The sequence below is a fragment of the Leucopleurus acutus genome (genome assembly GCF_964270905.1).
Source record: "Leucopleurus acutus genome assembly, chromosome: 16".
In the NCBI taxonomy this organism is placed as follows: domain Eukaryota; kingdom Metazoa; phylum Chordata; class Mammalia; order Artiodactyla; family Delphinidae; genus Leucopleurus; species Leucopleurus acutus.
The window spans coordinates 67,040,074-67,052,267 of NC_139158.1; the positions used below are offsets into that span (position 1 = coordinate 67,040,074).

At 45.2% G+C, this 12,194-nt stretch overlaps 1 protein-coding gene across 3 annotated transcripts in view; it reads left to right on the top strand.

The window, feature by feature from the left end:
- PPP1R16B (protein phosphatase 1 regulatory subunit 16B) overlaps positions 1–12,194 on the top strand; it is a gene marked incomplete at its 3' end in the record, with an annotated part of 98,859 nt that overhangs the window by 21,808 nt on the left and 64,857 nt on the right. For 2 of the 3 annotated variants that reach the window (XM_082857025.1, XM_082857027.1), the window contains exon 1: positions 3,947–4,675. In XM_082857025.1, coding sequence (XP_082713151.1) covers positions 4,426–4,675 — 250 coding nt within the window. In that variant the 5' untranslated portion in view covers positions 3,947–4,425. Of the gene's footprint in view, positions 1–3,946; positions 4,676–12,194 lie in introns of those variants that run through there. The other variant, XM_082857026.1, reaches the window with a different exon arrangement.

Below are 12,194 nucleotides of genomic sequence, written 5' to 3' on the forward strand. Positions count from 1 at the left end.
CTTTGTTATGAGGGAAATTGACACGATTATAAACATGGTTATAAAGATGTCTATTAGCCACAGACTATTAGCATTTTCTTCTGGAGACAATCTGATAGACTGAAAAAGAAATGAAAAGGAGGTAACTTGGTGTCTCTGATTCCATGTTATATTAAGTCTTGTCCTGAACTTTTGAAAATTCCCTCGGTATGGGTTCTCTTTCTACGCTTAGGGAAACACCTGGCTGGGATGATAGCTGAGGAAGTTCTTGGAAAAGGATTAAGGGCTTTAACAGGGTGATTGATATGATTATTCTTATCTTCAGTCTTAGCATGTTTTTGGTACCTACCACTTAGTAGGTGATCAGTGAATACTTAATAATGAAGAAATGAGTAACCATCTGTGTACAGAATCTTAGGGCTGAAAGAAATTGTACAGAACACTTAGGCTGATCTGTCATCAGTAGAAATTGTATTCTCCGGTGAGTGACGGAGAATTTGCCACCTCCAGAGACAGCCACTGGACCACAAGCCCTTGTTCAATTGCTTGTTGGACAGCTCTGGAGGCCAGGTGCCTGTTTTGGTTTTGGTGCACACCACTGTTCTTCTATGCCTAGGTCCTGTTCTGCATGGGGGAGACTCACAGACTATCTTCTCTTTCTTGTGCAGATTGGACTTGTGGATATTTGGAGACTGCTGTCTCATTCCGCCTAAGGCAGGGCTTGCAAACTGAAATGACCATAGGAGCTAGCAAGGGATGCCAATTAGTGAAGGAGGTCAGGTGGGAGTAATGGGGGGGGGGGTAGTGGGGACTATGGGAAATTAGATGGGCCCCATCTAAAGGGGACAGTCCTACTCCAGACCTGCTGATAATTGCCACGTGAGCCCAGTGTGGCCAGGTACTGAGATGTTCTAAGAAAAGCTGAAAATCTGATTTTGGATATAAAATCTTCAAGTTTTAAAAGTTAGCAATGAATGACAATAACTGTAAATCATGGTGTGGGCCAAAAACCAATCAAGCAAACACACAAACATGATGTGGACCACAGGGGACCTTCTGGCTGTCTGGCCTCGTACCACAGGTTGCTCACTGCTTCCCACAAGACTTCTGTTCCCATTAGGCTGGGCAGTCCCATCCACTTCCAGCCATGTTTGTGCGTGTTGGTTCCCAGAATTTCCTCCATGGTGTCCAGCACCTCTCCATGCCTTTGTACATTGCCAAGCTCCCATGTCTTCCCTCTTCACCTGGTGGACTACTCATCCTTGGAGATTCAACTCAGTTGCCTTCTACTCTGGAGAGCCTTTTCTGATAACCTTAGGCAGAAAAGGTCTTCCATTTTCTAGCTGTGTGATGTAGGGTAGTTTACTTAATCTCTCTGTGCCTCAGTTTTCTTATCTGTGAAATGGGGATGATAATAGTATCTATCTCATTAGGTCATCAGAAGGATTAGATTAGTTTACAGATAGATGACAGACAGGCAGACTTGGGTTTCCTAGAAGGCAGAGCTGATCCTCAATCCATCTCTGAACCAGGGCTCATCACAGGGCAGGTTTCACTGTTTGATTCCTTGAAGAAGTGGGGGAAAGTAAATATGTGGTCCACTAGCTCCCAGTGAGTTCTGACCATCATGATGATATAGCATGGTTGTGAATTCAACTCTTCTGAGCTCCTTACTTTTAAAAACGAATATCTACCTAAATGACTAAAAAACAGTGAGCACGCCAAATTCTGGCAGAGAAACTGGATCACTCACCCATGGCTGGTGGGAATGAAAAAATGGTACAGCCACTTTGGAAAACAGTTTGACAATTTCTTATGAAACTTGTACTCTTGGGTATTTACTCCAGAGAATTGAAAACTTATGTTCACACAAAAACCTGTACATGAATGTATTAGCCCCAAACTGGAAACAACCCTGATGCTCTTCAATGAGTGAATGGATAAACAAACTGGGACACATCCATAAAGTGGGGGTACCACTCAGCAACCAAAGAGGAATGAACTACTGTTATGCAAAACAACTTGGATGAATCTCAAGGGATATTGAGTGAAAAAAGTCAATCCCAAAAGGTTACCCACTGTCTGATTCTTTTATATAACATTTTTGAAGTGACAAAATTCAAGAGATGGAGAATAGATTAGTGATTGACAAGGGCAAGGACAGGAGTGCATTGGGAGAGGAGGATGAGGGATCCTTGTGTGACGGAACTGTTTGTATCTTGACTCTGGTGGTGGATACACAAACCTACACTTGTGACAGAATTGCTTAAAACTAAACACACATACATACAAATGAGTACATATAAAACTGGGGACATCTGAATAGATTGATAGGTTGTATCAATGTCAGGTTCTTGGTTTCGACACTGTACTGTAGTTTTGCAAGATGTTACATTTGGGATAAACTAGGTAAAGTTTGCACGGGATCGTTGCACATTATTTGTTACAACTGTATGTAAATTTATAATTATCTCAAAATTAAAAGTTTAACTAATTGAAAAAGCATTGCAAGATACTCAGAACAAAACAAAAGGCAACCAAGGGCAGTTTGCTTGTTTCCTGCTGAGTCTTGCCATTGTCTTATGTTTATCCTTTTTTTAAAAAATAAATTTATTTACTTATTTATTTTTGGCTGCATTGGGTCTTCACTGCTGCACGGGGGCTACTCTTCGCTGCAGTGTGCGGGCTTCTCATTGCAGTGGCTTCTCTTGTTGTGGAGCTCGGGCTCTAGGCGCGAGGGCTTCAGTAGTTGTGGCGTGCGGGCTCAGTAGGTGTGGCACATGGGCTTAGTTGCTCCGTGGCGTGTGGGATCTTCCTGGACCAGGGCTCGAACCCATGTCTCCTGCATTGGCAGGTGGATTCTTAACCACTGTGCCACCAGGGAAGTCCCTGGCTTATGTTTATCCTTGAGATCTGGTCCGATCAGACCCCAGGAGCCTTTGCCCTCTGAATATTGCCAAGCCCACCCCTTCCCCATTCCTCCTGTGTATGCTCCAGTCTCTTCAGGGAGAGACCTGAAGAACATTCTGAGCTCCTGAGGGTCCAGCCGAAGGCTGAATTCTGGTCTTCAGCCTCCTGAGGACCAGCAGCTCCAGAGTGAAGCAGGGAACCGAGGAGATTGACGATCACTTGCTGAAGCCCAGTGCTATGCTGATCCCCTTTATGATAGTGAGCATTTCCGCAGCACATAAATGTAGACCTGTACCCAGCATCCTGCAATCTCCCACCAGCCTTGCCCCCATGGGTTCCCAGACGTGCTGCGTTTACGTGTCCCTGCTTTTCTTCCTCCAAGCTGTTTCTCTTTGCTATAACCTGTTTCTCTTTGGTATAACTTTTTTTCGTCAGCTCTTTCTTCCTTGAACATCCTGTAAATTCTGGGAGGTGGATACAAAATTTAACAGGTGGGAAAACAGGCTTAGAAAGGCTCAAGTTGTTCCAAGACCTTTTCCTTCTGCATCTGAGAGCCCATAGGGTCTGCACTTACAGGAGGACAGCACCCACTTGTCTTCACACTGAAATTTTGTTGATCTCATGTAGCCCAAGAACTGATGAGAGCAAGAGGTGTGAATTTTTTTAAAAAAAGTCATCCAAAGAGGAAAACTTCAACTAAGGTTTTCTAGGTCCCAATAGTTCAGCAGCTATTGTGGGTCTTAGGACCCCTTTATACTCTTAAGATTAAGGTTCCCAATGAGCTTTCATTTATGTAGATTATATCTGTCAATATTAACCTATTTTGTAATTAATACTGAGACATTTAAAATATAATTCTCATTCGTTTAAAACTAACAATAAACCCCTTCTATGTTATAAAAATAAACCCATATGTGTTATAACAATAGAACAACCTGATATGAAATTACAATATGACCACTCGAAAGCAAGGATTGTTATGTGACCGTGATGGAGGTGTTAGCTAACAGTGGTAATCATATTGCAGTATATCAAATCAACATGTTGTACACTTGAAACTTACACAATGTCATAGGTCATTTATATCTCAATTAAAAAAAGAAAGGGGCTTCCCTGGTGGCGCAGTGGTTGAGAGTCCGCCCGCCGATGCAGGGGACACGGGTTCGTGCCCCGGTCTGGGAAGATCCCACATGCCGCGGAGCGGCTGGGCCCGTGAGCTATGGCCCTTGGGCCTGCACGTACGGAGCCTGTGCTCCGCAACGGGAGAGGCCACAACAGTGAGAAGCCTGCGTACCACAAAAAAAAATAATAATAAATAAAAATAATAAAATAGGGGGGAAAAGCGTTTGGAACATGGGACCGGGTGACATCATCAGATCGGAGTTTTGAGCCTGACAAGCATGTCCATGTGTGTCTCTCCCCTTCCCCGCCACAGGCTCCAGCATGCGGCCCCAGCCCCGCAGGAGCCCCCATGCTGCCCCGGCCCCCGGCGCGCTGTGCTAGCCTCCAGCCAGGGCGCGGGGAGGCGCGGAGGCCATGGCCACCCACGTGGACCTGCTAACCGAGCTGCAGCTGCTGGAGAAGGTGCCCACGTTGGAGCGGCTGCGCGCCGCCCAGAAGCGCCGGGCCCAGCAGCTGAAGAAGTGGGCGCAGTATGAGCAGGACCTGCAGCATCGCAAGCGCAAGCATGAACGGAAGCGCAGCACGGGCGGCCGGCGAAAGAAGGTGTCCTTCGAGGCCAGCGTGGCCCTACTGGAGGCCTCGCTTAGGAACGACGCCGAGGAAGGTAGGTCACTCCTGGTCCTGGTTGGTGTGTGGCTACCTGGACCTCTTGGATTCTGGGTTCTGTGCCAGTGGAGGGGAGAGCAGGGTGGGTCTGGGAAGGGCTCTGAAATCTGAGACTTCTTTTTGAAAACAAGAATACCAGCCTTTGGCTAATGAATACTCATTTTCCTTCCCTCCCACTAATATTGACTGTCAACCTACATCTTGTGCATTACTATTCCAGATATGGTGGTGAGCCAGTTGGATTTGGTTTCTCTCCTCCAGGAGCTCAGTACTCAGAGGACTTGGCATTTCCTAAGCTCCTCCTCTGTACGGCAGAACTGTCTGCTGGTCCCCTGTATTCAGTCTTCACTTTAGAGGTAGATGGTTTAGAGGGGTGGAGAACAGCATAGGCTCTGAGGTTAGATGACCCAGGTCTCAAGCTGGTTTTGCAAATTATCCCCTGGGTGACCCTGCCAAGTCTCTTCAGCTCCCTGTACCTTAGTTTCTGCCTCTGTAAAATGGGGTTATTAATAGTATCCACCTCCAGGGCTTGCTGTGAACACCAAAATAGAGAATACCTGCAAGTCCTTGACACGGTCCCTCCTACTGTGTAAGTGATTAGTATGTTTTAGTTTATTATATTGTTACTATATTTTATTTCATTATATTTATATACATTTATATAAAATTATACTTGTATAAAATTACATTTATTTAAAGAGTGTCCAGCAAGTCTAGAAACAGAGACGAATGTACACAATATTGTCTAGGACATTTTCACTGTGTAAAACAGGTGAATAAATAAATATGAACACATATATGCATTCATATAATCTGTTTCCAGATTTTATGGATACCCTGTACTTGTTCTATTTTATTTAGTTATTGTTATTATGTGTCTTATGATCCAGATATCATGATACCAAAGAGGCAGGTATAATAATACCCCTTTTAAGGGGGAAGGGTGAGCTGAGAGAGGCATGGTCATATATACACTACCAAATGTAAGGTAGATAGCTAGTGGGAAGCAGCCGCATAGCACAGGGAGATCAGCTCGGTGCTTTGTGACTGCCTGGAGAGGTGGGATAGGGAGGGTGGGAGGGAGGGAGACGCAAGAGGGAAGAGATATGGGAACATATGTATATGTATAACTGATTCACTTTGTTATAAAGCAGAAACTAACACACCATTGTAAAACAATTATACCCCAATAAAGATGTAAAAAAAATAAAATACAGTAAAAAAAAAATAATACCCATTTTACAGATGGGGCAACTGAGACCCAGCAACATTCAGAAACTTGACCAAGGGAGGAGAGCTGGAATCAGAACTCCCAGGATCCAGGCTCTTGTCCCTGGCTTCATGGCCTCGAGGGTTTGCTCCCCATTATAAGAGTGAACAGAGGATCGGTGATTTGGCCAAAGCCCTCTTCTCTGAGCATGCTCTGAGGGGTCACGCCTGTTCACTGTCCAGCTGAGATGTGTCCATGCATCCCGTGTTCCCCTCAGCAGGCTCTGGTCCCTCCCTGTATATGAATCCCTTCTGCCTGTCCTTGGAGGGACCTAGCCATGTTTCCTGGGTCCCTCTGGCCTCCTGTCTCCACACCCGCCCCCCCCACCCAGACACTTGGTGCTAAAGCAGCCAATAAAAGAACTGAGGGGTGGAGGCATTTACCACTCCAAAGAGTATTAGGGTTTACAAGAGTATTAGGGTCCTCAGGTTCTAGAACCCTCTGAGAAGCACACTTCCCTTTCTGCCCTGGTTACAGAGAGCTCTGGGAACTGAGTAGAGAGGCATTCCCGGAACCACTCGGCTGCAAAAAGCGCAGCCAGAGCCTCGGGTGAGCAGCCCCTGTGAGAGAGGCGTGAAATCTCAGGCTCCAGGGACGTGGCCCTGCGAGGCTACTTCCCACGTGTCATTTGCCGGGTGACGCGTCGGGTCCCTCCCACTCAGTGGGTGGCACGTCATGACGTCTCATTTTGTCGTGGGCGGCGCTGCATCAGCCCTCCTTTCACACTCATCTTCCACCCCCTTCTCCCCTGACTGAGGCCCCTTTCCCCTCGCTGAAGGGGCTTTTCAGAGGCTCTGTGAGCTGGACGACAGGCTGCTTCGGAGCATCCGTGCCTCCCCCCAGCCTTCCGCTTCCCCACCCCAGGCCCCGCCCCCTGGCCCGCACCGCGGTGCGCTCCCACGGGTACAGGTTAGAAAGAGTGCTGGGCTTGGGTCCAAGGTCCAGGGGCCCCTCGGCCCTGCATGTGACCTTGAACAGCTTGTTTCACCTCTCCGGGTCCAGTTTCTTAATCTGTAAAAGGGGTTTTGAACACTTGCCCTCAAGGGTGTGTAGCAAGAATTAGACAAGATCCTGGATGTCACAGCTTTTTGAAAAGTGACCCTGAACCCTGCACCAGCATGGTGATCATTTTAACACACTTTTCCCTCTGGTTTTTGTTTTGTTTTTTTTTTCAAGACTTTAATGTTTTTAAGAACCCAAATACATGCTTCTGGTAAAAATCAAACTACATAGAAATGTAAAAAGTCCCATCCATCCCTCCTCCCTTCCTCCCTCCCTCCCTCCCTCCCTTCCTTCCTTCCTCCCTCCCTCCCTCCCTTCCTTCCTTCCTTCTTTCCTCCCTCCCTCCCTCCCTTCCTTCCTCCCTCCCTCCCTCCCTCCCTCCCTCCCTCCCTTCCTCCCTCTCTTCCTTCCTTCCTTCTTTCCAACCTCCCTCCCTCCCTCCCTCCCTTCCTTCCTTCTTTCCTCCTTCCCTCCCTCCCTTCCTTCCTTCCTCCCTCCCTCCCTCCCTTCCTTCCTTCCTTCTTTCCTCCCTCCCTCCCTCCCTTCCTTCCTTCCTCCCTTCCTCCCTCCCTCCCTCCCTCCCTTCTGTGATTACTGCTGCTCTTAGTTTGATGTGTTTCCTTCTAGGCATTTTTCTTACTTACTCACGTATTTGTAGACTTGGCAAAATAAAGAGCTAGTTTGTGATTTTTGTTTGTTTTGGTTTTTATGTAAGTGATGATATACTCGATACATTATCCTGTAGGTATTTATTTTTACCCAACAGTGTGTCTTGGAGGTGTTTTCATGCCTAGTACAATGGGATAATAGATCTGCATTCTTCTTTTTAATTGCTCCGTAGTATTCTGCAGTATGGATTCACCAGCATTTTTGAACTACTTCCTTTTTGTTAGGCATGCAAGTGTTTTCAGTAGTTTTGCTTTTGCCACAGTGAATGTTTTGTGCACACATGCAAATGTTTATCTGTATATTAAATCTGAATAAGAAAAGTGATAGATCCCCCAGGCTGGTCCCCTGACAGCCAAGTGAGAGTGGAGGGCCTGAGCACTGCGCCCCGTGGCAGGCAGTTGGAGTGCGGTGAGAGGTGCCCCTGGGGTCCACAGTTATCTGGGCTTTGAGCGGGGGTGTGGAAGCTGCCAGCCGCCAGCAGGCGCTCTCACCAGACTATGCTCAGCTTCCTGGCAGCATGACCAAGCCCGGTGCTCCCAGCTGGCTAGGGTGGCTTCTGCATGCTGGGGAGCTGGTGCTGGAGAGTTAGCTGACAGTGGGATGGGAACGTGGGGTAGCAGCTCCCCCGCTCCCCTGAGCTCACAGCAGTGGCTGAGTCAACCTCCTCCACCTGCCAGGGTGATGTGAGTCATTCCTGGAGTAAGGCAGTGCTGGGGAACTCACTGACTTTCCTTCTCTGGCTCCGCATCGCCTCAGGCTAATGTCCGGGCACCAGGGACCCTCCGTGGCCTTGGACTTGCCTGAGCCCCGTGTTCCCACTGCTGGGTATCAGTTCCAGCCACCTCCACCTCCTCTGGCTTCCTGCCCAAGCCCTGCGTTCTCTTACTTTTCCACCTTTGCATATGTGGTTCCCTCTGTCTGGAACACTCTTGCCCTGACTAAGTGCTACACCCTTCAGGTTTAGGTCCTGTGGTACCTTCTTGGGGAGCTGTCTCTGATCCTTTTCTGTACCCTTTCCCCCATCACTAGGTAGAGCAATAACTCAGTACACAGCTGACGTTTACTGAGAGGCAGTGCAGTGTCGTGGAGAGAAGCATAGTCTCCGGAGCTAGTTATCCAGGACTCCCCATCCCAGCTCTGCCGTATACTAGCTGCGCAACCTGGGAAAGTTCATTAATTTCTTGGTGCCTCGGTTTCCCCCATCTGTAAAAACAAGGATGATATAGTACACCTGCCTTAGTTTAATCCTGTAGGATTAAATTGGGTTGACACATGTGGGAGTGGTATGGTAAGAAGTACATATGCTATACATATGATATCACTTGTATGTGGAATCTAAAATATGACACAGATGAACTTATTTACAGAACAGAAACAGGCTCACAGACATAGAAAACAAACTTATGGTTGCCAAAGGGGAAAAGGGAGGCAGAGGGATAAATTAGGAGTTTAAGATTAGCAGATAAAAGCTACTGTATATAAAATAGATAAACAACAAGGTCCTACTGTATAGCACAGGGAACTATATTCAATATCTTGTAATAAACTATAATGGAAAAGAATATGAAAACATATATATGTATAACTGAATCACTTTGCTGTATACCAGAAACTAACACAACATTGTAAATTAACTATACTTTAATTAAAATTTAAATGAGAGTTACATATGATATAAATTGTTATTATCCTGCATTATCTATTATTCTACACTTACATAATCTATTATTAGTGTATATTCTGATTGTCATCATTATTATTATTTACCAAGTGCTTGCTTTGTACCAGGCTGCCAGCTTTACAGGCATTATCTGTTAATCCTTCCAGCAACCCTCTGAGGTAGAGAGTCAAACTCCATTTTTAAAAAACAGCTCTATTGGGCTTCCCTGGTGGCGCAGTGGTTGAGAGTCCGCCTGCCGATGTGGGGTACATGGGTTCGTGCCCCGGTCCGGGAAGATCCCACATGCCATGGAGCGGCTGGGCCCGTGAGCCATGGCCGCTGAGCCTGCGTGTCCGGAGCCTGTGCTCCGCAATGGGAGAGGCCACAACAGTGAGAGGCCCGCGTACCACAAAAAAAACACAAAAAAAAACAAAAACAGCTCTATTGAGGTTTAATTTACATATCGTCAAATTTGCCCATTTTAAGTGTACAGTTCAATGATTTTCAATAAATTTACAAACTTGGGAATCCATCACCACAGCCTAGTTTTAGAATATTCCATCACCCCAAAAAGGAACTTTAAGTCCATTTATAGTCATTCCCAGTTTGTACTCCAGCCCCTGCCCCAGGCAACCACAAATCTATTTTTGCCTCTATATATTTGCCTTTTCTGGACATCTCATTTACATGGACTTATACACTATGTGATCTTTTGTGATTGGCTTCTTTCATTTAGAATAATGTTTTCAAGGTACATCTAGGCTGTGGCATGCATCAGGACTTTATTCCTTTTTATTGCCTTATAGTATTCTGCAGTATTGACGTGCCACATTTTGGGGACCCATTCACCAGTTGATGAACATTTGGATGGCTTCCATTTGGGGTTATGATGAGTAATGCTGCTAAGAACATTTGTATGCAAGTCCTTTTGGGGACATACGTTTTCATTTCTCTTGGGTAGTTACCTAGGGATGGAATTGTTGGGTCATGTGGTAAATTTATGTTTAACTTTTAAGAAACTGCTAAACTGTTTTGCAAAATGGATTCACAATTTTACATTCTCAGACTTCATTTTACAGGCGAAATTGTACATTGTGCCCTTACATTGAAGCTGTGAGAGGCTATATCACTTGCCAAGATCTCATAGGTTTTAAGTGTCAGACCTGGGACTTGAACCCAGATCTGTTGTCCCTGAAGCCCATGCTTTTAACCACCAGGTGGTCCTGGTACCTCTTGCTTTTTTTTTTTTTAAAGAAAATAAGAGAACCATTCACTTGTGGTTCTGATCTGTGTGTCTCTGTGGGCCTTAAGGACCCTGGTGTTTCTGCTGGCTTCTTGGGCCCTTAGTATTGGGGGGGGGGTCCCTGGATAAGCTCTTCATCCCTATAATTTCTTTCCATGGCCACATGAGCCAGCTTCTCTCTTGAAACCACCAAACACTTATTAAGTTGTCAGGGCTTCTGTTCTTCCCTCAGAATGTGTAGTGTTTCCTTTATGGAAACTCTGTTCACATTGAGGAGAAAGTTTGAGTGAGTCTTCTATAGCCTGATTTTAACTCTTCAGCTGTTATTCTCATGGTAAAGGCTTTCAAACTTTTTTTTTTTTTAAAGTGGAAACTTTTCTTTAAATGAAATATTATGCAGAAACCCAATATGTAAAGCACATGAAGGAACTATTCTGGCTGAGGTAGGCGGGGGGTGCTGGCTCCTCAGCCACCTCCCCTCCCCCACCCCACCCCCACAGACTTCTCCCCAACTCCCAGGTGCGTTGGCGGACACCTGGGCTCTGCAAGCCAAGCTTCAACCATTGACTCATCTAAAGAAAACACAGCTCTAACTTTCACTTTTGATGATTTTGAAAAGGGAAGTTTCTTTTCTCCTAATTATAAAAACAATGCATCCTTATTTGCAGAAAAAATTTAAAGTACAGAAAAGAAAACATTAAGAAGAAGATAAAATCATGTTCTCCTACTGAAGAGCAACAACCACTGATAATATTTTGGTGTTGTTCCATCAGTCAGAGTCCTGATGGGAAACAGAAGTTGCTCTCACGTGGGATAATTTGAGAAAAGCTTAATAAAGGAGCAATTTGCAGAGTTTAGGACAATAGTCTTCATACTTTATGGTCTCAAAGCCCCTTTATATTATTAAAAACTGAGAACCCCTAAGAACTTTTGTTTAATTGGGTTCTACATCAATATTTACCATATTGGAAATTAAAACTGAGGAATAAAAATAAATGTGTATTCACTGACTAAAACTTAAAAATAAATTCATTAACTGTTGTACTAGTTATCTATTGTCACATAGCAGATGAGCTCAGAAGTTAGAAACTTAAAACAATAAATATCTACTGTCTTACACAATTTCTGTGAGTCAAGAACCCCGGAGCAGCTTAGCTTGGGTGATTCTAACTCAGGGTCTCTTATAAGTTTGCAATCACCTCAAGGTTTAACTGGGGTTGGAGAATCCACTTCCAAGATGCCTCACCCACATGGCTCTTCGCAGGAGGCCTCAGTTTCTTGCCATATGAGCCTCTCCCTAGGGCTGCTTGAGCGTCCTCTCAACATGGCAGCTGGCTTCCTGCAGAGCCAGTGACCCAAGAGATAGAGCAAGGAGGGAACCACAGTGCCTTTTACAACCTAGCCTTCTAAGTCACATACCATTGCTTCTGCCATATTCTATTCATTAGAAATGATTCACTGAGTCCAACCTACACTCAAGGGGAAGGGAATTAGGCTCTACTTCTTGAAGGGAGGAGAATTTGTGGACATGTTTGAAAACCACCACACATGTTAACATAAATCTTTTTATGAGAAATGATATTTTCTTTTTTTTTCTGGATTATCCATTTATTTTAAGGCAAAAGTTTTCTTAAAACTGACTCAGACTTTGAATATATAATTTTAATCAAAAT